The 27405-nt window shown below is 49.9% G+C and overlaps 1 protein-coding gene across 1 annotated transcript; it reads right to left on the bottom strand.

Moving 5' to 3' along the window:
* Window positions 1-472: 472 nt before the first annotated feature.
* On the bottom strand, window positions 473-27337 carry Unc45b (unc-45 myosin chaperone B). The gene is made up of 20 exons (XM_075991372.1): window positions 27194-27337; window positions 26795-26962; window positions 26255-26291; window positions 25455-25630; window positions 24144-24233; window positions 22321-22488; window positions 21643-21811; window positions 17981-18151; window positions 15516-15687; window positions 13073-13373; window positions 12595-12689; window positions 12293-12434; window positions 11827-11967; window positions 10427-10554; window positions 9526-9592; window positions 7597-7710; window positions 7154-7269; window positions 6168-6285; window positions 3495-3650; window positions 473-1165 (listed from the first exon to the last, which is right to left on the bottom strand). Exons 2-20 carry the CDS (start codon window positions 26960-26962, stop codon window positions 905-907), a joined length of 2790 nt encoding a protein of 929 aa, XP_075847487.1. The 5' UTR covers window positions 27194-27337; the 3' UTR covers window positions 473-904.
* Between the last annotated feature and the right edge of the window lie 68 nt (window positions 27338-27405).

Consider the following 27405-nt stretch of genomic DNA (forward strand, 5'->3'; position numbering starts at 1 on the left):
CTGCAATGAATCACAGCAACTATGTACAACAGAGCTGCTAGGCTCTGCTTTTTCTAGCACATGCAGAGAGCTTGTCACAAAATGAGGTCACCTCAGAGGAATGCAGAGACCAGATGTGGAACTAAGAGGAAGAAAACACACATACAGAGAGAGAGAATAAGGCTGGTAATGGCACTGAACCGCTGGGTCTAGCAACGTCAAACCTTTCCCTGCATGACAAGCACACATTCATTAATATTTATCTATGTTCTGCTCAGAGGATGTTGAGCTGATCTGTTGACAGTCATCTTATCCATCTTTCATGGAAGACTTTCCCAAACAAACCACATACCACTGTGAGCATGAACTGTTTCCAGTGAGGTTGGGTGATGTGAAGTGAGTGTGGGACTTGAACAGGGTACTTGCTGCTGAGACACATGGTTTCAACGCATGGGAGAGAGGTCATGGAAATCAGCAGAGATCAGCATCCGAATTGAACGACAGCATTGATCTTTATGGCCACACACCTGTTAGTTCCTACCTTGCGACTACATAATTTCTCAAAATATATATATAAAAAAATCCAACCTAAAAAAAAATCCCAACCTACAGTCTATTATTCTGCTCTTCAGAAAAGAGACAGAGGGAATTGTCCTTCCCCTTTCCTGATCACAGACAGAAGTTATCCTAGAAATCCTGGGACCTAACAAATTTAGGGAGGCAGGAAGTAAGGCAGCCAGAGGAACACTCAGACTTTCCCAGGACCAAGGTGAAGACTGACGACTCAAGAGACAACTAAGTCTTTCTTTTGTGACAAGACTTCATTGCCACTGCTGTGATCCTTGGCTGAACTGACACTTTGGGAGGGCCTAGGTCAAGGCTCCTTACAGCTCAGGACCAACCCCAGCACCCTGTGGCCCCCTGTCTATGACACCGGCTTGATGAAGCCGTAATCCATGCACTTGATGAGACATTCCCGGGCTGTCTGAACCACAGTCGCCCTCTTCTCATCCGGCTCCTGCTTTCCCACCACAGTCAGGATCTCCAGCAGCTCGCTCTCCACCAGCTTCTTGGCCAGCTCAGCATCCGCTGACAACAGGTTGTAGGCAATGACCAGGCCCCGGTGCTGCACTGACAACTGGTCGTGCAGGCAAAGCCGTTGCAGGATCTCCAGCCACTGGGTTGTCTGCAGAATAGAAGGATTTAAGAAATCAGTGAGGAGGCAGAAAGAAGGCTTGATAACAAGAGAAACAGAAAGTATCAGTCATACACACAGCTAAATAACTTGACTGTGACCTCATATCTGTAAATAGTAATAAACTGGGTATAAATAAATAGTAATAAAATGGGCACACACACACACATATAAATATACACTGTCTGTATGTGTATGTGTGGCATGCATGTATGTGTATGCATGTTCATAGGTACACATACATGCAGGAGCACACGCATATGCTTGTGGATGTGTCTGGAGGCCTGAAATTGGTGTCAGTTGTCTTCTTCAGTCACACTCCACTTTCTTTGTTCGTTTGTTTTGTTATTCAAGACAAAGAGTTTCTCTGTGTTACCACCAACTGTCCTGGAACTGGCTCTGTAGACCAGGCTGGCCTCAAACTCACAGAGATCCTCCTGCCTCTGCCTCCCAAGGACTGAGATTAAAGGTGTGCGCCACCACCACCCTGCTTGCAGCCCGCTTTTATCTGGAGAGGCAGCATTTTCAACTGAACCCCTTGCTCTCACTGATGAGCTGTATCAGCTAGCCGGTTTGTCCCTGGAGAACTGGAGTTACAGGCATCCACCATGCCTGCCTGGTTTTTACATGGTTGCTAGGGATCCAAACCCTGGTCCTCATGCTTGCACAACAAAGACTTTATCCACTGAGCTGTCTCCCCAGCTCCCGTCCACTTATTTTTTAAACATCTTAAGAAGCAGAAGGACAGGCCTGCTGGACATCTCAGCAGAATTGAAGCTACAGAAAGTCAAGGAAAGGGAGTCCTTATGAGGGGAACATGGAGAAGGCTCGCTTCTATCAAGCCAAGTGCCCTTTGAGACAAGAGCTCCAGGCATGTCCTCCAGCCTTGCTTTCGACTGGAATAAGCAAAGAATCCGAGGCGCGTTCTCTCATTCCTTCTCCATCCACCATGCACGATCATGAGGACAGTCAACTGCTGTGGACCAGTGCTCAGCCACTCTCATCACCCTGTGAGTCAGGAAGGAAGGTGACAGCACAGCCAGGAGCTGACTCCTGGCCTTGGACGGACACGGGCGAGATAGCAGAGCAGAGCAAACATCTCTGTGAGTTTGGATTCAGAGAGAGCAGTCCTCAGGCCGCATTCAGCGCTTGCCGTCTGCATGGCCTCACCTAAGTGACAGGCCTCAAGATTCTCATCTGACTCTGCTGTGCTGCAAGTGCCATTTCTAAAACTGTTTCCCAATGGAAAATGAGGATATTAATAATCCCCTACCTGCCAAGGTGATTGGGGATATTAAATGATGTAATATGTGGGTATGTCATATACATACACATATACATATCCCCATGGAGCAGCATCCCACTTAGGAGAAATGCAGAGTCACCAAAGGGTCCTGGTTGACCACGTAACCTCTGGAGCCATTGCGTCTAGTTACTCTAGGAGAAGCAACTCTAAAGCACTGGTTTCTAGGAGTGGTACCCAGGCCAGGAGTTCTCTCCTACACCCCAATCTACCGAATCCGAATACCAAGAGGAACCATGTTCTGTCTCCATGGGTGATGCTTAGAGGCAAGATAGCTTTGAAGAGCTTGCCATAGTAAAAGAGACAAGTCTAGAGTTCACACAGGAGAGTTAGTACCCAGCAGAGACCTCTGGTAACAAGACAAAAATCACATACATGGAACTCAGAGACTACACACGCCGCAAACATACACACACACTTCAATTAACCATGTAAAGGAGCCAAACTCTACCCCAGATGTGAGCAGGTTTGAACTGAGCTGACCTTTTCACTCCAGTGAAGATGAATGCCCATGAGCTAGGCTCCGTGTGGGGGAGATGAAAAAAGTCTCATGCTTGAGACTAACAGTGTGATTCCCACTACAGCTGCTGAAGCGCTCATAGCCTCACCATAACAGCCATCATCCTGTCCATGGAAGGGAACCTACAGCCGCTTTACCAAACCACCACCAGCTTCCTGCAGTGTCCCAACCCCTTCCACCCTTCTCTGAGGAACTCATGATCTCCTCAGCAGTGATGTGATTCGGGTTATTATCATTCTTCAGTAGGAGTTATGTGCACCCACAAAACCTTGGCAAGAGGACTTTAGGTAATGTACCTGGGAAGTTCAAACAGTAGCAGTAGTGGTAATGACCACGAGGCACAGCCTCCCCTCTTTAGGTACTGGGAAACCAACTCCCGACTAGGAAAGTTTGCCCTGCAGCCCAGCCTCCCTAGATGAACCGGGACAGTATGGTCTGAGGGTTGGGAGATTCCGTATGCCTCACCCAGCTCCCTCCTGTCCCCGGCCTGCTCTTACCACCTGCGTCATCTTGAGGCACAGCTTCTTATGTGCTGCGGTCAGCATGGCCAGGGCCCCAGCTGCCGCGTTCTGCAGTTTGTCGTCCTCCTCCCCGCACAGCAGCACCACCAGCTTCAGCCGGTCATTCCCGTCGGCCAGGAACCTCTCCTGAACCTGTTCCAGGCAGGTGTGTGATCAGTGAGAGATGTCCCACGCCTACACCTCCCAAGGACAGGACGGAAAGAGGCAGCTAACATTCCCTGGCCCAGGCTCTCTGGTAGATTTTCTCTGAGCCTGCGTAAAGCTCTTCCACAATCTCCTGAGTGAAGGGGCTACGAATCACCACAGCCAAGGGCTAAGGAGGAAAAGGACATTTCCCACCTCCCCTAGATTGGCCCCTTCTCTTTGCATATCTACTCTAGGAAAAGCTGCAGCTTCTCTTTGGGAAACACAGACTACCTCCCCCGCAGTCCTGGACCGATGTGGTCCGCTGTGCAATGAATTTGCAGTCCCTGAAAGCATGGGGACTTGTTCAGGAGCAGGGGCAATCAGGGAGATTTCCTTGGTATTGGGGAGTAGTTGTCCTGTCTCCACCAGGTGAGACTGAAGCGTCCCAAACACCTGAAAGCAGAAGCAGCTGCCTGATGCCCACCCAGCCCTCTGACCTGTCACAAAGAGTTATTAAGGCTCAGGTCCATAGCATCTTCTGCCACACTTTAAACGACAGCAAAATCTAATTGGTTAAGGTTAAGGACATTTGTTTGGAGAAAATATCCAAAATATAGGTCTCTGGAAGAAGACAAATGTCACAAATACTCGGGCAAAAACCTCCTTCTGTATCTCCTGGGATCTGGAGCAGGGGCCATCAGAGGGGAGGTATGAAGGAAGAGGTCAGCATAGCCGTCTCTTGTGGGACCCAGATGGAAGTCACTGGAAGCATCTGTCCCACCAAGGACTGCAGCCCTCTCCTCTCCTACACCTTGATGTGGCCATGGCCTAATTCTCACTGATGGAATGGAAGCAGAGTTGAGCTGTCACTGACTAGCCACCTTGGGTAAGTGGCATAGTTCTCCTTCTATGGTCGATCCTACTCACTACCAAACAGAGATCATCACTCCAGGGTGGCAGGAGGGAGACACTTTCTGGTGCCCCCAAAGGCTTTGATTCCTAGTCACTGTGTAGACAAGCCCCAACTCAATGACACTATAGCATGGCCAGGAATGAACTTCTGTATCTTAAGACCACTATGTAGCTGGATTCTGTTGTTGCAGCAGCAGGTGCTCCCCCAGGGAAGGTTGCCCCCCTTTCACAGTGCCCTTTTTGTAGGCCACCCCATCTCTGACTCCTTGGACACACCCTTTTCCTTCCAGTTCCCTGATGAACTCAATCCTTGCTGACTTTCAAAAATTGCTTTCATAAATTGGATTTTCCTCCATGTAGTAGTCAGGATAAAAAGGATTCCATGGGCTTATATGTTTGAATACTTGGTCCCAGATGTTGAAAATGTCTTGGAAGAACTAGGAGGTGTGGCTTTGTGGAAGAGGTGTGTCACTGGGAGTAGGCTTTGAGGTTTCAGAAGATTCCTGTGATTCCCACTGCTCTCTCTTTGCATCATGGTTGTGGATCAAGATGTGAGTTCCCAGTTGTTCCCTTGGTCTGCCATCCTGGACTCTAACCCTCCAAAACTGTATACTAAATCAAACATTTCCTTTTATAAGTTGCTTTGGTTCTGGTGTTTTATCACAGCAATAGAAAAATAAATAATCACTCTGGTAACAGGAGAGGGTATAAGACTTGAATTAGGTATAGAGGTGAAAAATCTCCAGCCTCACATTCCAGAATGTCTCAGATCTGGACCTGTCATGTCTGTAAGCATAGCGATGCTTGGTCACCATGCAAAGAAGTTAATCACTAGAGCGTCACAATTTGTCCTGTTTCTTGACTGTGAAGCCTTGTGGTATTCTCCTAATTCTTTTCCTTTTCCTTTTTTTTTTTTTTTTTTTTTTTTGTTTTGTTGAGCTTTGAGGGGGTGGGTTTTGTTGTTTGTTTGTTTGTTTTGTTGCTATTGTTTTAAGACAGGGTTTCTTTGTGTAACAGCCCGGTTGTCCTGGAAATCACTCTGTAGACCAGGCTGGCCTTGAACTTAGAGAGATCCGCTTGCCTCTGCCTCCCAGAGTATTGGGATTAAAGGCCTGCACCAGCACCACCCAACTTGTTTTCTTTTTGCTGCCCAGGGCCTGTGGATACTCATAGTGAGGTGTCTGAAAGTGATTCAGAACTGCACTTTTGCATCTCTTCACTGTCCCGTGGATCTTTAATGACTGCAGGAAACGCTCTAGCTTCTCTTAACCTCCAAGAACCCTGATCATAGCCTGCCTATGATACTATGACATTATTTAGGCTTAATTAACTTACAAAAATGACACTTTCCACCTCACTAAGACCAAGACTCAGCTTCATTACATCATGTTTCCTTAGGACTCCTAAAGGGAAACAGGGCCCTAATCTAGGTGTGATCTGGGGACTCCTAGATTCTCTGATCAAAACGCTGCTTTAGTACCATCTCATGGCCCCAGCCTCATCCCAAGGTCAATACTCATATCTTGGTACCTCATCCCCTGGAGCCTCAGTCTCATCCCAAGCCTGATGCTCACACCTTGGTCACCCTGTCCCCTGGAGCCCCAGCCTTACCTCCTTGTTAATCACCATGTTACACATGCATTCGGTGGCTGCCTGCCGTAGCTGGTCATGGTTTTCAAACATGTAGTTCTCAATGTCCGGCAAGGCCTTCTCCTTGAAGATCTTCTGCCTGGAGTGAGGGGGAAGGGTGAGGGACAGAGGGCCTTGAGTACCCCTCCCCACAACCGTGAGCGCATGAGGCTGGTAGTGAAGGGTTCTTCCTCCATCTTCATGGGGTCCCTCCCACATCCTCAGCCTGTACAGTGTACGGGACGCTGACCCCACCTCCAGAAGACATAATGGAATAAATTAAATGACAAGATAATGTCTCCCAGCCACAGCAACTGGCTCTGGGAAGAACGTGTCACCCCACTGGAGATATTTATTATAAATAATTGGAAAAGAAAATTCTCTTCCTTTTCCTGCTGTATATGAGGTCAAGTGTCACACTTGTGACTGTGAGAGAGGAGAAAAGTCCATCTGAAAGTTAAAACAACAGAGGGGAGAGGAGAGGAGGGGACTGGATGGCCAGTAACCAGACAACTTTTTTGTGTTTTGTTTTGTCTGTTGGGTTTTGTTGTTGTTGTTTTGAGACAGGGTTTCTCTGTAGCTTTGTTGGCAACTTTTTCAGTCCCTGCACCAAACCATACCTAACTGATTTATCCCAAACTTAATTTACATGAGTCAGTATATTTCCTTAATTCAAGAACCACTTAAAACATAGCACAATACAGTCCACCACCCCTCTGCTTCCAAGAAGGGTTACCTATCTGGTGGACTGGTCCTTTCTACCTTAGGGGAAGCTGCCTTTGGAACCTCGGCTTCACACAGTCCCTGTGGGTTTGTATAGGGTGCCTGCTCACAGTCCCTCCTGTCCCTGCTTCATCTCTACGGCCATCATCCAGCAGAGGAGTCAGTACATGATAGATACAAAATTGCAACCAGACGCTCCATGGTCACCTCTGTGGACCTCGGCCCTCTCCACATGCCCCACTTACCTAAGCTTGTCACTGCGCCCAGACAGGTTGGTGAGTCCCAGGAGAGCCTCATAGTTCTGAAGGCCGTCCCTCTGTGTGTCCAGGAGACTCACAAGGGGCCTCACCACCTCATACACCTGTGGGGATGAGATAGTCCCATCTCTCAGTCCCCTGCATCTGAAGCTTTACAGTTCTGAATCCCTTCCCTTCCCACACGCTGTTGGATTGAATCTGCATGGGGATCCTGAGAAGCTACATTGTTCCCTTTCACTGTTCAAATGGGAAAGCGAAGTTCAGGAAGACAAACATATTCGTCAGAGGTAGAGCCAGGCCTGGGGTCCAGGTGTCCCTGACTCATTATCCTCCCTGTGACAGCATCATGACCCTTTGTCAGCAGAGGAGGTGGCAGGGACAGGGCCCTACGAGCAATGGAGCACCCTCTCCCTTGCTTCTCAGATACCTACCCGCTCCCCAGGGAAGGCAATGTCTGGATTGGAGACAGCAGCAATCTTGGCTAGCCCGTGGGCTGCCTTCACCTTGCCAACATCTGTGCCCTCCAAAGCCAGGGGGATCAGGGCCTGCAAGGGAGAGCACAGTCAGTAGCCAAGCACAGACTAGCAGAAGCTTCTCTTTCCCTCCTCTGGCTCCGGCTGCCCTCTGTCTGTCTCTCACAGAGATTCCCAGCCTAAGGCACTCTAGAGCACTGTTCCTCTGTAGACAAAGTCCCCAAGGCTCATGTGTGGGAGGCTTGGTCTCCAGCTGTCCGTGTGATGAGGAAGTGACTGGACCCTGAGAGAACTGAGCTAACCCTCAGATCAATCGGTTGATGAGCTCACAGCTGTAGGGACTTTTGGGAGGAAAGCCCTGCTTGGGGGGAGAACATCACGGAATGTGACTTTAAGGGTGTATCTTGTTTTTCCTCTCACCTTTTCCTCTTTCTTTCCACTCTCACTCCTGACTCATAAATTGAGTAACTTTGCTTGGCTTCACACTCCACCACCATGAGGTCCTGCCTCATTTCTGACCCCCAGTGGCACCGTGGACCGGAAACTCCGAGAACATAAACGCAAAGGAATCTCTCTCTTCCTCATCGGTTCTCATGCCAGGTGTTCGTCACAGAGACAAAAGTCTGACTAACTCAAGCGCCATATAAATCTATGAAATATCTGTCAAGGACTCACAACCCTTGGTCCCTGCCTTCATTTCTCCCTACATTTTGGAAAAATAATAACCAATTGACTCTTTCCAGATGTGGTGGCATGGGCCTAAAATCTCAGCATGCAGGAGGACGAAGCGGGAAGACTATAACAGCTTTAAATCCAACCTGGAGCCGGGCGGTGGTGGCGCATGCCTTTAATCTCAGCACTCGGGAGGCAGAGGCAGGCGGATCTCTGTGAGTTCGAGGCCAGTCTGATCTACAAGAGCTAGTTCCAGGACAGGAACCAAAAGCTACAGAGAAACCCTGTCTCGAAAAATCAAAAAAATAAATAAATAAATAAATCCAACCTGGATTACATACAGGGCAAGAACTTGGCTAGTTGGGGCTACATGGTAAGATTCTGTCTCAAATCATAATAATAATAACAGCAATAATAATAAATAATAACTGGTATTTTTTTTACATTTTGCCCAAGCTAAATCTAATCCTAATAGCCACTGTTTATTGAGCATCTATGAGCTGAATGTATCTAACCTACTTCCCATGACTCTCTGAGCAGTGAGACAATAACTGCTCCTCCTCATTTTGCTGAGGAAGAAATTACAGCTCAGAGAGAGTAACGTGCCCAGGTTTGCACAGCTAAGAAGAAGGAGAGCAGCTGGGTGGTGGTGGTACAGGGTTTTAATCCCTGCACTGGGGATGCAGAAGCAGGGAGATCTCTGTGAGTTCGAGTCCAGCCTGGTCCACAGAGCCAGTTCCAAGACATCTAGAACTGTTACAGGAAAAATCCTGTCTTGAAAAACAAAACAAAAAAGAAAAAGAACAAAGCTCCACTGCAAGGCTTCTGTGGGAAGCCCACGATCTGCTTCACACCAGCCAGAGTAGCAGGCAGAGGGCATAGGATTCCAAAGCAGATCCCACGGCATCATCAAATTAAGAAGGAACTAGCTTGGGCCCGTGAATTACACGGTGTAGATAACTGAGTGAGGGTATTTCAGGAAGGTAGGGGGCGTTGAAGTACATGACTTTGGAGTGAGACGGGGGGGGGGATCCACATATATGAATGTGTATGTAGGATACGCAGGCAGGCACACATTGTGTGTGTGTGTGTGTGTGTGTGTGTGTGTGTGTGTGTGTGTGTGTGTGTGTGTCTGTGTGTGTGTGTGTCTGTGTGTGTGTGTGTGTGTGTGCTCCTTCCCAGTAGATCACCTTCTACCTAGAACAGCCTAATTACCTTGCCACCACCTTGAGCTACAATGGTGCCCCGATCCTTCGGGTTGTCACAGAGTGCCAGGAACACCCTGCAGAAGCAATGATAAGGGAGAATGAATATTCACTGTTCCTGTAGAGCGTTCCCAGGAATCACGCACAGCCAGTCAGAGCCAGGAACCCTCAGCACAACAGTGGAAGCCTGGAAAGGCAGACCGTGTGCCCTTGACTGGAAAGAGCCCCCTTTAAGGACACTGCCATGCACTTAAGTGGTGGGGGAGGCAATAAATCTAAGCAAGGCTTCCGAGAGCCGTCCCACTCCTATTTCTGGAGACAGCTCCAGCCAACAGCTCCCTGCTACCCCAATCCAGGAGAAACTCTCCTGTTTACCCGCATCATCTGGTCCTGGTCCTGTGTAATGCCACCACCACTCATCACATACCACAGACATACCACAGGAGAAACCAAACTCTATTCTTTACCCCTCCATCCTCGCTGCCTTTGTACATGCTGTTTGCTCTTTCCTGAAGCCCTGTCCTTCCCTGCAGTTGGCTGGCTGCTTTCCTCCTTCAGGACTCTGTTGATATCACCTCTATCAGGAGCCCTTCCTGGATGTCCACCCACCAACCTTCTAGCTGGGTGGCTGGGACCTATTGTCTGGACTCTAGCCAGACCTCCGTGCTTCCTTGTCATGGCATTTACCCATTGCGCTGTAACTGAGACCTGCCTGCTTCCTCTCTAGTCTACCCTTCATCTCTGAGGAAAAGGTAAGCAAAAGGAACAGGGGTCACCTCCTGATGCAGCTGCAGTGGCCTGCCTTGTCAGGTCTCTTCCCCATGTTCTCCAAGCCCTCGCTTAGTCTCCACTATTCTAATCTTCCACCCTGCCTCCCGCCTCCCAGTGTCCCCAGCCCACCCCGGTTGCACCTGGCCAGCAGCTCCTTGGTCTGATCTGTGAGGATAGCACTGTCCGCCTTCACCATGCAGGCCAGCGCAGATATGACACCTGCCTTCAGGAGCCGTTTCACCCGCATGTCTACGAAGTCCTTCTTATCCTGGAGGGGACACAAGGGTGGGTGTGGGGAAGGGACCACTTGTTAGTCAGCCCCAGGTTGAGTCATTATGACAGATCATCATCAGGGTGAGGAGTAGACAGGAGGGGGACATGGTATATAATCTCTGGAAATGTGCTTAAACCTCACACACACCCGAAGGGCATGTATTGTGCTATATCCCTGAAACAGAACCCAGTGATAAGAGCAGAGGGGGGAGGACTGGGATGCAGCTGTGGAGCACCTGCCTAGGTGGAGGACTGGGATGCAGCTCAGCTGTGGAGCACCTGCCTAGGTGGAGGACTGGGATGCAGCTCAGCTGTGGAGCACCTGCCTAGGTGGAGGACTGGGATGCAGCTCAGCTGTGGAGCACCTGCCTAGGTGGAGGTCTGGGGATGCAGCTCAGCCATGGAGCACCTGCCTAGGTGGAGGACTGGGATGCAGCTCAGTGATAGAGCAACTGCCTAGGTGGAGGACTAGGATGCAGCTCAGCCATGGAGCACCTGCCTAGGTGGAGGACTGCGATGAGCTCAGCCATAGGACACCTGCCTAGCACATAAGAGGCACTGAATCCAAACCCTTGCATCACAGAGAAATGAAGTAGTTGGAAGAATGAGACGGCAACGTGAGTATATTCCCAATGTCTGGCACAAAGGCAACACTCACATTCTGATTGCAACTATACAGGGGAGGAAGAAAGAAAACCTTCCTGTGAGTAACACAAGAAACTGCCAGCAGTGGTCCTGTGGAAACGATGGCACTTTACGGCCAAGTTCTCTACTGCACACCATTCCATTTTGTAACACAGACGTGACTTCTAAAATCCAAATGATCTCACTAGCTGGTAGCATTTTTTCACATAAATTCATATGCAAATGGTATACAAACATATCCTTGTGTAGAGGTGACCACCATACAATCTTTTGTGCTGACATTTGCACTTTTAGAATCCTGAGTTCCTACTCAGCACTCATCCCTAAGTTCGGATATCCCAGAAAAATCATATTTTTATGACTTGGAAGCATGAAACAAAACACAAGTATTCATGAAGTCATCAGCAAATATTGCAAAATATTCATCTGTTTCTATTTAATCAAATTACAAAATAGTTAGCCATCCCCCAGTCAGAAAATTAAAAGACAGGAATCATAAGTGCCACCTAGTGGGGAGAAGCTGCTATTGTCGTTGTCTGACGGCACAAAGCATTCCCCAGGTCTTGGCAGCACAGTTCTCCCACCACCACCACCACCGATCCCCCAGCTGCCCTGGACCCACCTTGGGGTGCTCCTCCGGCACATGTTGCTTGGAGAACTTGGCAAGCTGCACCAGCTCAGGGACGACCTCCTTGACATCGTAGCTGTTGGTGCAGTTTACCAGGGTGTTGGCCACTGAGTACAGGATGGTCTTGTCGCTGGTCTGGAGGCCCCCAGGACAGGAAGAAACACAAAGGAGCCACTTTAGTGGTAGATGAGTGGAAACCTCTGGGCTGATCCTAGTGGACCCCCTCCCACACTTCCAGAAGAGCCCAGGCACTGCCTGGGTTCCCTCGTGATCTCATTGCCAGAGGGTCACAGGCAGACATGAGTCCACCCACAACCAGGCAAGATGAGGGCCATCCAATGAAAGAGCCAATCCAGCTTCACCGGGGAGGGTGGAGCCAGGATGAGCCCACAGCCAGCTGAGCCCCGAGGGCCAGGGCCAGACACCCTTTCCTGAGGTCAGAGATCAGGACTACTCTTGCCTTGGCCAACTCGAACATGGCCTGTAGAGCAGGGATGTCCTGGACAAAGTCGTCCTTCACATCAGCATCCAGCGTGAGGTAGGCCAGGCCCTCCACTGCCCAGCGTCGTGTCCGGGTGTCTATGGCGGTGTTGCATAGCCACCTAGAAGTGGAAGGAGAGGAGAAACCGCTGCAGAAGGAGCCAGGGCTCTGTCTGGCCAAGAGTGACCCAGTGAGGGGGGTCTTTTCTCACCCAACGTCACTGAAACACACTCCAGAACACCCCCCAGAGGCCCATGAGGAAGCAGAGTCCAGTCTCTTACTTTCGACACTGCTTAGCCAGCTTCTCCGTTGACCCTTCAGCAAACTGTCTGAGCCCATAATCTGAGCCCCCAGCTGAGCCAAGTTTACAGAGGCCCTGTGGAGAGGGATATGGAAGGGTTAGCAACACTGAAGGCTAAGTCAGGTCCTGTAGCCCTGCAGTCAACATTGCCCCTGGGGTTAAGAAAGCAGGCTGAGCAAGCCAGGGGAAGCAAGCCAATAAGCAGCATTCCTCTGTGACCTTTGCCTCGGCTCCTGCCTCCTGGCTCCTGTCCTGTTTGAGCTCCTATCCTGACTTCCTTCAATGATGAGCCGTAACATGGAAGTGTAAGCTGAATAAACCCTTTCCTCCCCAGCTTGCTTTTCGGCCACAGTGTCTCATCACAGCAGTAGTAACCCTAACCAAGGCACCCCCTCAAGGCTGGGGGCCATGTCTCCTCCATCCTGGTGTCCCTGGCACTCAGCACCCAGGCCACTCACCACCAGCGTGCGGATCTTGATCTTCTCATTCTTGGTGGTCTTGTAGATCTGCTTGAGAAGCGACACGCCATTGGTGATGATGAAGGTGGCCCTGCTGAGTTTAGTGGAGGCGTGGATGAGCGCCTCCACAGCCACCAGCTGGTCTGCCTCGCGCTCCGAGCCACACAGGGCCACCATCATCTCCATCACACCTTTCATGCCCAGCAGCTGATTGCCCAGGTCAAAGGGCCCCTGCAAGATCCCCGACACTGTCTGGATGGCATTCACATTCTTGTCCATGTCCTGAGGATCAAACTTGCCCCTGAGACAGAGGACAAGGGTGGTCAAGAGAATCAGCCCAAAGGGGCGGAAAGAGTACAACACGTGGGGGAGATTTGAATTCGCTCTACACTTGAGCTGTGTGACACTGGGCGATTCACGGAACCTTTCTGAATCTCAGCTTTTTGGTCTATAGATAAAGAGTATAGTACTGTTATTTCTTAAGGACAAATGACATCATGGCTGGTCACAGGGTATGTCCCTGGGGCGGCACACTCTGACCTTGAAGATTGACCTGCAAGAAGTTGAATTATTGGTCAGAGGAGGAAGCAGCACTGAGGGAGGCACTGGCCTGCAGTGCAGTCACCCTAAAATCTCTTCCTTGAAGAGTTTCGAGCTGGGGCACCCTAAAAAGTTTCATTTCAAATTGAGATGATTGACAAGTCATTAGTTGCTGGTTACACAGAGAAAGGTGAGAAGCCTCCAGCTGAGGCAAGGACCAATGAGAGACTCCAACAGCTCCAGTCCTCTCAACCTGGAAGGACAGTCCATAGGCACAGCCACAGAGATGCAGTCTGCAGACACAGGTGTGAGCAGAGTGGCCTCCTGACACAGGCCTCATTCCAGTAGCCCCAGCCTATCAACAAGCTGGCTTCTGCTGAGCTCAGGAGCATGGACCAATCAGGACTCAAGTTCGCTCTACCAGGGTGAATTCCTCTTGTGCATGCAAGACCATGACTCGGTTAGAGCTTCATCTCCCATTTAGCTGGACCTTGCATCTCAATAAAAAAGTTTTGCCTGCAGCCTGCTAGGACCAGACTTCTTTGTAAGGAACCAAGACTCAAGCTCCAAGGACAGGAGGACTCATAGGATGAGAAAGACAGACTGAAACTCAGGCAGACAAGTACCACAGGCGCTTTAAGAGCCAAGGTCAGGGTAGTGGGGGTACAGGACTGGGAGGGAGTTGGCATGCCTGAGAGCTCAGGATAGTTCTTCATTTGGCATTTTTTTCTTTTTTTGCGGGGGGGGGGGGGGGTCAAGACAAGGTTTCTCTGTGGTTTTGAAGCCTGTCCTGGATCTAGCTCTTGTAGACCAGGCTGGTCTCGAACTCACAGAGATCCGCCTGCCTCTGCCTCCCAAGTGCTGGGATTAAAGGTGTGCGCCACCACCACCCGGCAAACTTTCTTTCTTTTTTTTTTTTTTTTTGGTTTTTCGAGACAGGGTTTCTCTGTAGCTTTGGTGCCTTTCCTGGAACTAGCTCTTGTAGACCAGGCTGGCCTCGAACTCCCAGAGATCCGCCTGCCTCTGCCTCCTGAGTGCTGGGATTAAAGGCGTGTGCCACCACTGCCTGGCTGCCTGGCTTCATTTATTTTTTTTCAAAATAAATAAATAAATAAATACATAGGTGAGAGCAATGTATGAATTTGCCAGGTATGGTGGCTCATGCCTTTCATCCCTGCACTCAGGAGACAGAGGCACTGAGCTCTGTGAGTTTGAGGCCAACCTTATGTACACAGAGAGTTCTAAACCAGTAGGAGCTACCTAGTAAGACCTTTTCAAAAAAAAAAAAAAGATGTATGTGTTTGTCTTAAAAGATCTAAACTCTCTCTTCCCTGGCCCCTAAAAAAAAAAAAAAAAAAAAAAAAAAAAAAAAAAAAAAAAAAAAGTATGCCATCCTGGGAAGAGAGAGAAGAAACCCAGAGTGAAGGTGATGTCTTTGCCCACCTAGGGCCCCTCTGGGGGAAGTTTCCTAAGCCACACCCCAGGTTTTGAGGCATGGGTAGTGTCCCAGAAATCTGGACCATGTCCAGATTTGAGAATCGCTGGAATTAACTGTAAACCACAGCATCAAATCCATGGTGGGGGACAGGTAAGGAGAGAGACTCCTCAGCAGTTTACGGAGAGGTCCGCATGGGAGTAACTGCAGTTTTCCGCCAGAGGCCGGCACCAGTGCGCAGCCACGTTAGCGCAGCTTCCTAGAGATTTCTTCCAACCCCAGTCAAGCCATCGAGCCATCAGACGACTGCGGTCCCGGCCAACGTAACTATGTCTCCAGCTAGCTACACAGGTCCCAAATACCCATCCCACTGAGGGGTAATAAATTACTTTTATTTCTGTAAGTTACTGAAGGTGGAGAGCGACTGGCCACACAGCCAGAGGTGGCTAATGCCACCGGGGAACTCACGTGATGTACTCCTCGCAGATCTTGCGGAAGTGGTCACGCTCGGGGTCACAGCGCAGGTCGTCGTAGAGTTTGTTGATGAGGATGGAGGCCAGCATGCGGGTGTTGTCCGTCAGAGGCAGGCAGGAGGGCAGATCTGGAACCTGCCCCACCACCTTCAGGATCTTCCTCAGACCTACGGGGTAACAGCAAGGAGACTGGGACTCCTGAGGGGTTCTGTCCCCTTCAAAAACACCTCATCGCTAGCTCCCCGCCAGCTATGGCTTCAGACAGTACACGGCCTCTCCAGAGTTTAGGGCGCTGGAGAGTGGACAAGGAGGCCCTGACCATTCTCCTGACTCTGCCTCTGTGGTGCCATCCCCCTGTTGCAAAGCCATTATCACCACCATACTAAACTCAACACTAGTCGATCTCAGGGGTCTAGACCAGCGCTGCCGTTTCTGGACTGTGTATGAGCTTCCTTATTTACGAGTTCATAGTATCTTTCCCCCAGGCCTCAGTTTCTTCATTTACAAAGGTTAAAAAAGCACAACCTAGCCGGGCGGTGGTGGCGCACGCCTTTAATCCCAGCACTCGGGAGGCAGAGGCAGGCGGATCTCTGTGAGTTCGAGACCAGCCTGGTCTACAGAGCTAGTTCCAGGACAGGCTCCAAAGCCACAGAGAAACCCTGTCTCGAAAAAAACCAAAAAAAAAAAAAAAAGCACAACCTATTTTATAGACTTGAATACTCAGTCAGATAATGTACAGAAATGGCCTCCCACTCATCCGGAGACAGAACCCACTCCTCAAAGGTCTGCCGTTACTTTGGTAATTATTACCATTATCTCTTCTCACATCCTTATGGAAGAACCTTCGACGGCTTCCTCCACCAGACTAAATTCAAGATCACATGTTTAGTAAGTAGATTAATAACCGAGCCCCTTGCCCGCCCTACCTTCAACAGAGTGTGGGAACTGGGCGTGTAAACCTACTGAAAGCTAACGATGCAGACGAGGCAGCTGGCTTCAGCAGAACTACAGACAGAGAGCAGGACAGACCTCGGTGACAGAGGGTGCTTCCTAGCCTATGAAAGGCCCCGATTGATGAGTGGCGGGCTGTTCCGAGCATTGCTTTAGTGCCAAGGGGCTTGTACGTGCTCCCTGAGCTGAGCCTAGCAATCGCCCTTCTTCTTAGCAATCAGTTCCATCGTTCAGACGAGATCACAAGTGACGCACACAGAGGACACCTCACGCCTGGTGTCGAGCCCACCGTAGGAACTGTCACGCCATGAAGCCTCTGGAACATCTAATGTCAGAGCTAGCTTGGAGGTGGAGAGATATTGGTGACCCCAGTCAGAGGAAGGAAGTGTTGAAGCAAACACAGGAGCCTGGGGTTCTGGGGGCTGGCAGGGAACCGAAAGTGATTGGCAACAATGTTATACTGTGCAAATTTTACAACTTTAAGGAAAACCTCCACCGTCTACACCTCGGCTCTGACTCTCCCGGGGTGGGCACAGACCGCTCAGACTGAGAGGTCAGTCCCATGAGAAGGCCTCCACTGCAGGCCCACGGGCTGGATCCCAGCGTTGCAATCAAAGAAGAGAATAAAAAAAAATGTTTTTCCCTCACCTATTTAATCCCACAAGCCACATACTTGATCCTAGTGCAGAGAAGGGGGTCACCGTTGCTGGCCGGCTTTCAGAATATATGCAGAGGCCAGCTCAGGTAGGGGAGCATGACAACGGTCCTTGGACACTAGGGTCAAGTGTTAAAATCTAAGTGCTTGCACTGTGCTGGGTGGGTGCTTGGGGAGCACTGCACTGTGTTGGGTGGGTGAATGGGGAGCACAGCCCTGTGTTGGGTGGGTGCTTGGGGAGCACAGCACTGTGCTGGGTGGGTGCTTGGGGAGCACAACACTGTGTTGGCTGGCTGCTTGGGGAGCACAGTGCCTAATGGAAGCTGACTTGAGCCTTGTAGAACAAGTCGTAGGCTATATGTCACAAAAGCTGTGGGAGAATTAACCACAGCAGACTCTAAAGCCACGGGTGTGACTCCTGCACAGATGCAGTGGATTCGGGAGACAACTCACACTTAGGTTTAGTGACTAACTGCTAGAGCGGTTTCACTTTGCTTGCTATAAAATACGTGTGACGTCATCTTCTCCCCCTTTGGAAGGCCTGTTAAGTGTTTTACCAGCCATGAGACTTCAGGCATGTTACCCCAATGGTTGGTAAAGTCCTGTTTGTAAACAAACACTTAACCCAATGTTTTGGGGTGCTAACTACTTTCTGAATATGTTCTTGCCCTTAATTCAGAGCCTTGACCTACCTGTGTCAACAGCCCCTAGGGGATACACTAATGCCTGCCTCCCACCTCAGTGGGGACTGAAGACACTCTGCAGACAACATCTCCTCTCTCTACACAGGGACAAGTATCCTGAGCCTGCCCTTAACAGTATGACTGAATCTCAAGCCCATCCCCTCATCTCACCGTTATCTACGACATAGATAGTGCGTGAGTTGTCATGAATGGCCAGGTCCTTCCTGGGGACATTCTTGTTGAGCAGGTTCAGTGCCTGGTCTCTGCCCTGCCCGGAGACCTTCTTACTGACCAGCATGTCCAGCAGGTGGCTGGTGATCTGCTTCAGGTCTTTCTTGGTGTCTGAAGAGCAGAGGAAAAGAGCAAGTAGAGACAATAGAAAATTTCACATAGAGAGAATCAAGGAGGGCAGAAACTTCTAGAAGGATTCTGGAAGGCCTGAACCCACTATTTTTCTGAGTGTTACCCCTTGAATTTGAAGCATCCTCCTGACAGACTCCTGTGTGGAATGCCTGTCCGTTGATGGTGCTATTTGGAGGGGTTCTGGAAACGGGAGGAGGCAGAGCATGGTTGAAGATGGGGCAGATCCTGGACAGCTGTTTCTTGACCCAGGAGATGCCTCCCATCTCTCTCCTCCCTTCCTTCCTTCTTTCTCTTCCTCCTCCTCCCCTCCTCATTCCATCCCTCTCGCCCCTCTTCCCGTCCACCATGAGGAGGCTTCCTCCTCCACCTGCTAGCACAGCAGGATGCCTGGTGCTCTGCCAAGTGCATGACGCACCAAGCCAACACCCCATAAACCATCTGAGAGTGTGAGCAAAATAGATCTCTCCTCAGACTGTTTTCCGGTACAGTAAGCATGTGAATTTCCCAAGTCAGTGTGGCTCATCTCACAATCCTGCCCATAAAAGCAAAAAAAATCCTCAAGCAACACCCCCAAGGGCATTCTGGCCACAGACCACTGTCTCCTCGCACATTCCCTTTGTCTTCAAAGAGTTCCTGTTCCTGGAAACCCCTTACTTCCAGGCAATGACTGGCAGAGATCCAAGGATACTCAACTTTTTTTTCCCCCTTGATATTTCAAGACAGGGTTTCTGTGTAGACCAGGCTGACCTCGAACTCACAGAGATTCCCCCCTGTCTCCGCCTCCCGAGTGCTGGGATTAAAGGTGTGCACCACCACTGCCCAGCTGCATGCACTAGCTGCTCTTAAAGAGGAACCCAGGGTTTGATTTCCTAGCACCCACATGGTGGCTCACAACCATTTGTAACGCTAGTTCCAGAGGATTCAATGCCCTCTTCCGACTTCCACGGGCATCAGGCACACACATGGTGCACATACATATATATAGTCAAAGCATTCATACACACGGAATAAAACAAGTCTAAAAAATGTCTTATAGGAAGGACATGTATACTCCCTTCAGACACTTCTTCACCCAGATTCAGACATGTTGGGAAGGGAGTCTGGGACTTGGACTGGGGCTTCTGTCTATGATGCCCGGACTAACCCTGCCCGGGGTGGACGGTAAAGAGCAAGAGCCTTTCCCCAGCTCTGCTCTGACAATCTTCCTGAAACTTAGAGAGATGTTAGAGGTTCTAGAATGGAGTATGAAGACAGATAAGAAGTAAGGGCTCTACAATATGTCAGATCAGCAACAGAGGGAGGAGAGGATGTGCCACATAGGGAAGGAGAGGCAACGTTGACACTGTAGTTTGCAAATAGATAGGTCTTGTAATAGCAGGCTTATTCTCGTCTTAAGTGGTCCCTTTGCCCCACTAGCTCTGAGTTGGCCATGTGACTTGAGGGTATAACCAGGTTTGCAAAGCACTTACTCCCTGAGCTGGCCCATTTGTAATCCAGATATCATATCATATAGAAATCCAAGATAGCCATGAGAGAGGCCACAGGGGTGGGGGACAGTGGAGGAGGAATATCAGGGCTTCTGAGCAACCTTTCCAGCTAACCAGCAACCATCCAAGTGAAGCCAGCTTAGACCTTCTAAAAAGTCTGACCCAGAAAAGACAAGCAACTCCTTGGCCATTACTGTAGTTAAGTTAGGGCCAATCAAGAACCCAGGCCTGGAGAGACGGCTCAGAGTTTAAGAGCACTGGCTGCTCTTCCATAGGTCCTGAGTTTAATTTCCAGCATCCATATATATGGTAGTTCACAACCATCTGAAATGAGATCAGGCGCCCTCTTCTGGCCTGCAGGCATACATACAGGCAGAACACTATACATAATAAATAAATAAATCTTTAAAAAGATAATAATAATAATACAGGCCTAGGGCTGTTGAGATAGCTTAGTGGTTAAGAGCACTAGCTGCTCTTCCAGAGGACCTGGGTCCAGTTCCCAGCACCCACATGGCAATTTAACTGTCTGCTGTAACTTCTGTTCTAGGGGATCCAATACCCTCACACAGACATACATGTAGGCAAAATATCAATGCATATAAGATAAAAATAAATAATTTTTTTTAAAAAAAGAAGCCATGCCTCTAAAAAGTGAGTATTAATAGTACACAGGGACCTGGTGCACTCCTGTAATCCCAGCACTCAGGAAGCAGAAGCAGGTAAATCTCTGAGTTCAAGATCAGCCTATTCTACCTAGTGAATTCCAGGATACCCAGGGCTACATAGAAGAACACTGTTTTAAAAAACAAAAAAATATATATTTTTTAAATATTTATTTATTGTATACAATATTCTGTCTGTGTGTATGTCTGCAGGCCAGAAGAGGGCACCAGACCTCATTCCAGATGGTTGTGAGCCACAATGTGGTTGCCGGGAATTGAACTCAGGACCTTGGGAAGAGCAGCCAGTGCTCTTAATCACTCCGGGCTGGGCTTGGTGGTACACACCTACAATGCCAGTACTTGGGAGGCTGAGGTAAGAGGATAGAGAACTCAAGGCAGTATGGACTACATAGAGAGACCCTATCTGAAAAGAAAAATGAATACTATTAAATTATGTGCATATCAATTACTTTTCTCATAACTGGGTCACAACACCTGGCAAAGAAAGTCAGGGAAGAAGGGTTCTATTTTGGTTAATGGTTTGAGGTGGCTTTTGGTGGAAAGGGCATTGATAAAGCGGCTCACAGCTATGGCAGTGGAAACATGGGGCTCCACTGTGTGGATTGGGGCACACAGATGAGAAAGACAGAGAAACAGCCAGGAAACCTCAAGACCTAACCTCCCTGACTCACTTCCTTTACTGAGACCCCCATCTCCTAAAAGTTCCCTAACTGCCCAAAACAGCTCCTAACACCCAGAAACGTTCCCGGGGGGGTTCATTTCACATTCCAACCACAACACATGTAGCATTGGCCTTGCTCGGTAAGACAATTTAAAAAGACCTAGAGCAGAATTCCAATTTTTAATTGATACTTATGTAGATATTTTGACATGGGTAAGAAAAGAAAGAGGGTACCCAGTGAGTTATCTGAGTGAGTCGGGTTTTGTTTAGGAGAGTATTTTTTTCTTCTTATAGATTTCTGTATCTTTCCAAGTCTCCCAGTGAGCTTCTGTTAGACTATGATGAAATATACATAGCTTCAAATTTACCATTTTTACTATTTGTAAGTATAAAATTGAGTGGCATTGAACACTGCCACAGTAACATGAGCCATAGGCACCACCCACGCACAGCACCTTCCAGATGGACACGCTGACAGTTCTACACTCAGTATTGTGTACCACTTTCGCCATATAAGCCCAACACACACACTAAAATCAAACCAGCCCACCTCTGCAGGAGATGCCAACTCCTGCAGTGCGGTGGGGACTGGCTCTGCCTTGGAGTCCACATGAACCAGAACAGAATATCTCCTACCTAGAACCAAGGCCTCCTCTTTCCCTCGATGGTCTCTCTTGTCCTCCCCAGACAGGGAGTCGATGATGGCCTGGAGCAGGTTACAGACAGCCAGGGACATCTCCTCATTCTCCACGGCCATGAGGCTGCAGATTCTGTCTATGCGGACTGTGTGCAGGATCGCTGTAGCCTAGACCCCAGCAGGAACAGAGTCAGCAGCCTTGCTCCTCCCTCCTGCTTGGCACCTGGGTTAGGAGGTGCGTGGTGACTGTCCTATCCACTTCATGCTTTAGGGAAGTGGGGTTCACAGGCTGGGAAAGGTACTTCAGGGGACTCTGAGCTATGTCATCCCATCATAGAGTCCTGGAGGCCATGAGTCTGTGAACGCAGTGAAATCTCACCAAGATAGAAGTGTAGAAGATACACTGAACTCAAAGGCTGAATATGAAGAAACACACATTACAGTGTCTTTGAATTCAGCTCTTCCTGTAATCCGCTTCCAACAATGCCTTTGCTCAGCCAAGCCCGCTTCCAGCTTGCAGGGAAAGAGCCCAGAGCACTCTTGCGCCATGCTTCATATGACCCAGGCTGGAAAGCAGGGGACCCTTGAGGCTCTATCACAGCCCTGACTGTGGGCCACCCTCTGCCTCCTGGACCCACTGCCATCCACACCACCTGTCCCGATCCCCCAGCCCTCACCCTCGCTCGGTGTCCACTGCACATGCCAGACAAGGTCCGCACTGCAGCTAGCACCAGCTCAGGCTTCTTAGTGTCCAGCAGCTGCAGCAGCAGGCCCACCCCATTGCTCTGGAAGATCCTCTCGGCCCCTGCTTCCTCACGGCCCAGGACGATGAGGTTGTTGGCAGCCTGAGAGAGAAGCAATGAAGGTTATCAGGAAACCGGATGGAAGCCTTGGCCATAAACCTAGTGCAGGGGTAGAATACCAACTGCATCTTCGGGACACTGGTAAATTCTGTCCAAGATCTTACAGTCCTGCTCCTGGAAACATAGCAATAATAATAGTAATAATAATATCAAAGCAACTTGCATAAGGACCAACTTGATGCAATATGCCACAGCCAGGGAGTGAGGTCACAGATACAGCACAGCCACATGGAACAATGCTAACAGGTGGGATTGGGGTCACAGATTCCCTCGGCCCGCGGTGATGTAAAAATAAAACTGTTCATCTGCTGTGGATGGAGAAGGGCTGGGAAAGATGGGAACATGAAAGAAAGCTTTTCATATATTAAAATCGTTTCTTTGAACATGGCTATCACATTTTGTTTTCCTGTTATCTGTACAAGGGAATCTGAAGCGGTGGGGGCCCTGGGGAAGGTAGAAGATGGTGGCCACAGAGTGCAATGCAGAAGCCCAGGCGTCAGAGCCCAGGTCCTGCTACTGCCCGATTCCGGTCACAGCACCTCGCCAAGCCCCAGATACTTCATTTAAGAAATGGAGCAGTCGAGTAAGGGACTAGGAAGCCATCAAGGCTCTTCTCACTCTGATGTCTTCCCGCCTGAGCTCTATGGACCTCCAAAGGCCCTGATGCAGGGGAGGAGGAGGGCCAGAGAACCCACAGCTGAGGAAAGAGCAGGAGGGAGAAGCAGAGAGAGATGGGGAGCCGGAGGTAGGCAACGAATGTCAGGTAAACGTGACCTGAACGTTGCTATCAGCTTAGGGCTTCTCCAGACAAAACTACTTTATCACGGCAACTCACTAGGTCCTCAGAGAAATTGTAAAGTACATTTTTGTATCATGTGAATTCACTGACCACAAAACTAACATGCCATCTTTCCTCACAGGCGCCACCGGCCAAATTCTTATATAAATAAGGGCAAGACATTCAAATGTTCACTCGAGGACCCGAAAGGAACCTGAGAACGAGCAAACGAGTTGGTTAAGATGACTGTTTCCAGTCAGACATGGTGGCACACGCCTTTAATGCCAGCCCTCAGACAGCAGAGGCACTGGGAAGGCAGACACAGGCGGATCTCTGTGAGTTCGAGGCAGCCTGAGCTACAGAGCGAGTTCCAGGCCAGCCAGAGCTGTTACACAGAGAAACCCTGTCTTGTGGGGGAAAAAAAGACTTACCAGTAAATACTTCTATATTTTTTTTTAATATTGACCTCTTTGCAGTGTTTCTAAATGAGACAAAGCATTATTCAAATGTGCCAGTATTTCTTGGGACCAAAACAATAGAGAGGCAAGTTAGATATTCCCAGTAGGTGCAAAATGTAAGGAGGCAACAAAAAGCCCAATATCCAGACAAGTAAGGCTTAATGAAATACTTTTGAGTCAAAATCAAAGGCCAAACGTTTCACATTGAACAAAATATCTGATCTTAAACAAAGATGTCATCGATCCTGCAGTTTGACTCGCCTCAATGACTTCACCCCAATCATGGTCCTTCTTATGGTTAGTGCCGCTTTCTAACTCATGGACACCGCCCTCTTACCGTCCAAGCACAAGAAGCGTGTGCAGAGAGCGCCCTCTGCTGACAAGCATGAGGCATCACTCACCTTTTCTCTCTTCTCAGCCTCGCTATTTTCATTCAGAAGAATTTCAAACATCGTCTGCACCCTGGAGTCTGTGGAAAACTGCACACGGAGCTGAGGAGAGAGGAAGGAGCCCTGAGAGAGGTAGGCAGCTGGTCCACATCATTTCTGTCTACTCTTCATATGTTCAGCACAGAAAATAATAGGTCTACTCTGGACCCCCGCCCATCCATTCATTTATTCACTGAGCAAATGGTAACCAGGGCCAGAGAAATGTCTCAGTTGGGAATGGCGTTTGCAGAGCAAGCAGGGAGACCTGAGATAATCCGCAAAACCTACATAAAGGTGAGGAGGAGGGGCTGGAGAGATGGCTCAGTGGTTAAGAGCACTGACTGCTCTTCCGGAGGTCCTGAGTTCAATTCCCAGCAACCACACGGTGGCTCACAGCCATCTATAATGAGACCTGGCACCCCTTCTGGCTTGTGGGCACACATGGAAGGAATGCTGTACACATAATATTTTTTAAAAAGGTGGGGAGGAGCCAACCTCCACCTCCTCTGGCCTCGTCATCCCCTCGTAATAACAACAATAATAATGAGGATGAGAATAATATTTTTAACGTTAGCTGAATAAACCACTTTATGCCAGGCACTGTTCAGGGACAGGAAGGTGCACAAGAAGCTGGGATGGTGGTGAATGCCTTTAATCCCAGCACTTGGGAGGCAGAGGCTGGCATTGAAGCTGCACTCTGGACACTGTGCCACGGTCCAGCCACACAAGGAGTCACTGAGTCTTGGAGCAGATGGCTGGATGAGCTATTGCCCTCCTGATCTTACAGGAGGAAGCCAAGTCGTCTAAGGGGCCAATAAGAAAGAAGTCAGTCGAGGGGGAGGGGGATGCAGGGTTCCTCTCCTCTGGCTCAGGCTCTCCGTGGCTTGTCCATTTTCCTAGCAAAGATCTCAAGTTCCCACAGACTCTGACCCTCTGTCCCTCAACAGTATCATTGATTCCCAGGGATCCCAGATCTTTGTCCCCCTAGAGTCACAATGTAGATTCACCAGGTGATCGTAATTCTCTTTTAAAGCCTCCATCTGAAATTTAAAAGAGCTGAAGCTTTAAGTAGACTGCGCCCTCACCCAGCACCATAGATCCTCTCCATCTCTCACAGATAGGTGTGCTTGCCTGGCTGTTTCCCGGACACTGCCCATGTCCCCAGCTTGCAGTTGAAGAGGCAGGGCTGACTCAGTCATCACATCTCAACCTCCCTAGCTCAGCCCCCGCCCCACCATGAATGGGATGGAAGCAGCCAAAGTCCTCTGGAAGGGCCCAGGGTACCTGCTCCTGGATGCTGGTGTTGAGCCTCCGCAGGGTCTCCTGGAAGTTCTGATTCCTTGGTTCGAGGGTGGCACAGCGCTGCACATCCTTGAACGCCTGGTCCAGTTTGCCCAGACGCTCGAGAGCCTGGCACCGCCGATACAAGGCCTTGATGTCAGCAGAGTTGATGTCAATGGCTACAGACGGGAGACGGGCAGATCCTCAGGGGGCTGGGCTACATACTACTCTCCCTCTTCCGCTGCCCAGGAAGGATGTCTTCCTTAGAGGTACCCATCTGAACTAGCTGGCTCATACCATCTTTTTGAAGGATTCATAGAATCTCGATTTTGGCAAAAAGCTTCAAAGTCCTCTCCCCCCGCACCTCTCCCAGCACATGCACCCTAACTTCTATCTGATCCCCAAGGCTTCCTTCCTCTAGCACAGGATTCCTATCAGGGGCCCATCTGATTGATGCCGGTATATCTCCAGAACTAGGGTGTTCCCCACTTCATAGTTCTGAGGCAGCCAAGCAACTCCATCACAAAACCTTTCCCTATTCCTACCCCAACTCCTCTCGGCTCTTTTGCCCTTTTATCTTAAGTCTGGCCCTAGAGCCCCTGAGGTGAAGCTAAACCCTCTCTATCCCAATTGGTAGCTGCCTTCCCTAGGCTAAATATTGCCAGATATTTCATTCCCTTCTCCAGATGGCCCTTGACCTTCAGAACCCACAGACTGTTATAGCACCTCCAAACAATGGCAGCCAGGTCCACGCTCCTGCGCAGCCATGCTGGGGAAGTTTAAGGGGGAAGTATGGAGCTCACCTCTGGAAGCATCGGAAGCCGCCTGGGCATAGCTCTCCTGAGAAGCAGGAATGAGAGAGTGCATTAGTGGGGGCCCAGGGCAGAGACAAGCAGTGTCCCCTCAGTGAGGGGAGAAGTTAGCGGGGGAGCTACAGGTTACCAGAGGACCCTGACTGATACAGAAAAATACAGGCTTTGGCATCAGGCAACCCCAGGTTTAAAGGCCGGCTCCTCCACCGCCTGGGAGAGTTTGGCTGAGCTATTCACACTCTCTGAGCCTTGGGTTTCCTGACTTCAGTATGGAAATGAGAACAAGGGCTGCCACGGGATGGTTCTGAAAGCAGTGGCCCAACATATGAAAAGCAGCTGTGTTAGGTCAACTGTGAGTGGTGGGTTCCGGCTTCTCCAGAGCAGTGGCCTGGGAAGTCAGAGGCACGGTTTCCACCTTAGGGGGTCAAGATGGCATAGTGAGAGGATGGTGACTCCTTTCTATCAGACCACCACGCCCTCGTCTCCCCCCTTAACTGCCCTCAGCCCACCCATGCTGTCCTGTCCCCTGACCGTTTTCAAGCCACAGGCTGCCCGATTCCGGTACAGCGTGGCCAGCAGGGCCTTGTCCTTCGTCAGCTTCAGGGCCTGGCTGTAGCTCTTGGTGGCTGCCTTGTAGTCCTGACGCTGGAAATGCTGGTTCCCTTCCTCCTTCAGTTGTGCCGCTTCTGCCTCTGCCATCTGTGGGAATACCGGCAGCCCTGTGCGGTCGGCCTCTTGCTGGATAGCCAGGGCCCCAGGTTTCCCTCGCCACAGTGTAGGGTGGGGATTCTGCCTGGAAGGGATCCACTCCAGCACCCCCAAATCCAGTGACTTCTCTCACCCCCGCCGCAAATGACATTGGTCAAGCTTGGAGCTTGACCTCCAATGAGAGGGTTGTCAGAGTCTCTGTTTCAACCAGATGTCACCCACCTTCCTTGCAGGCCTAAAGGTCCTCAGGGTCTTCTCCTTTCCCAGTCTCCAGGAGACGCCTCCTTCTAGGTACTGCTCCTGGGTTCTGCAGTTCACCTCAGCCAGCTTCTGACTGCTGTTCCCAGCCCCCACCCTGCAGACTTTATCACCCCAGCCAGTGACTCCAGACTATATTTGGCCACAGGGGCAGGTGCTCCTGGAGGCTGTCATTG

This window comes from Microtus pennsylvanicus, chromosome 11 (genome assembly GCF_037038515.1).
Source record: "Microtus pennsylvanicus isolate mMicPen1 chromosome 11, mMicPen1.hap1, whole genome shotgun sequence".
Taxonomy (NCBI): Eukaryota; Metazoa; Chordata; class Mammalia; order Rodentia; family Cricetidae; genus Microtus; species Microtus pennsylvanicus.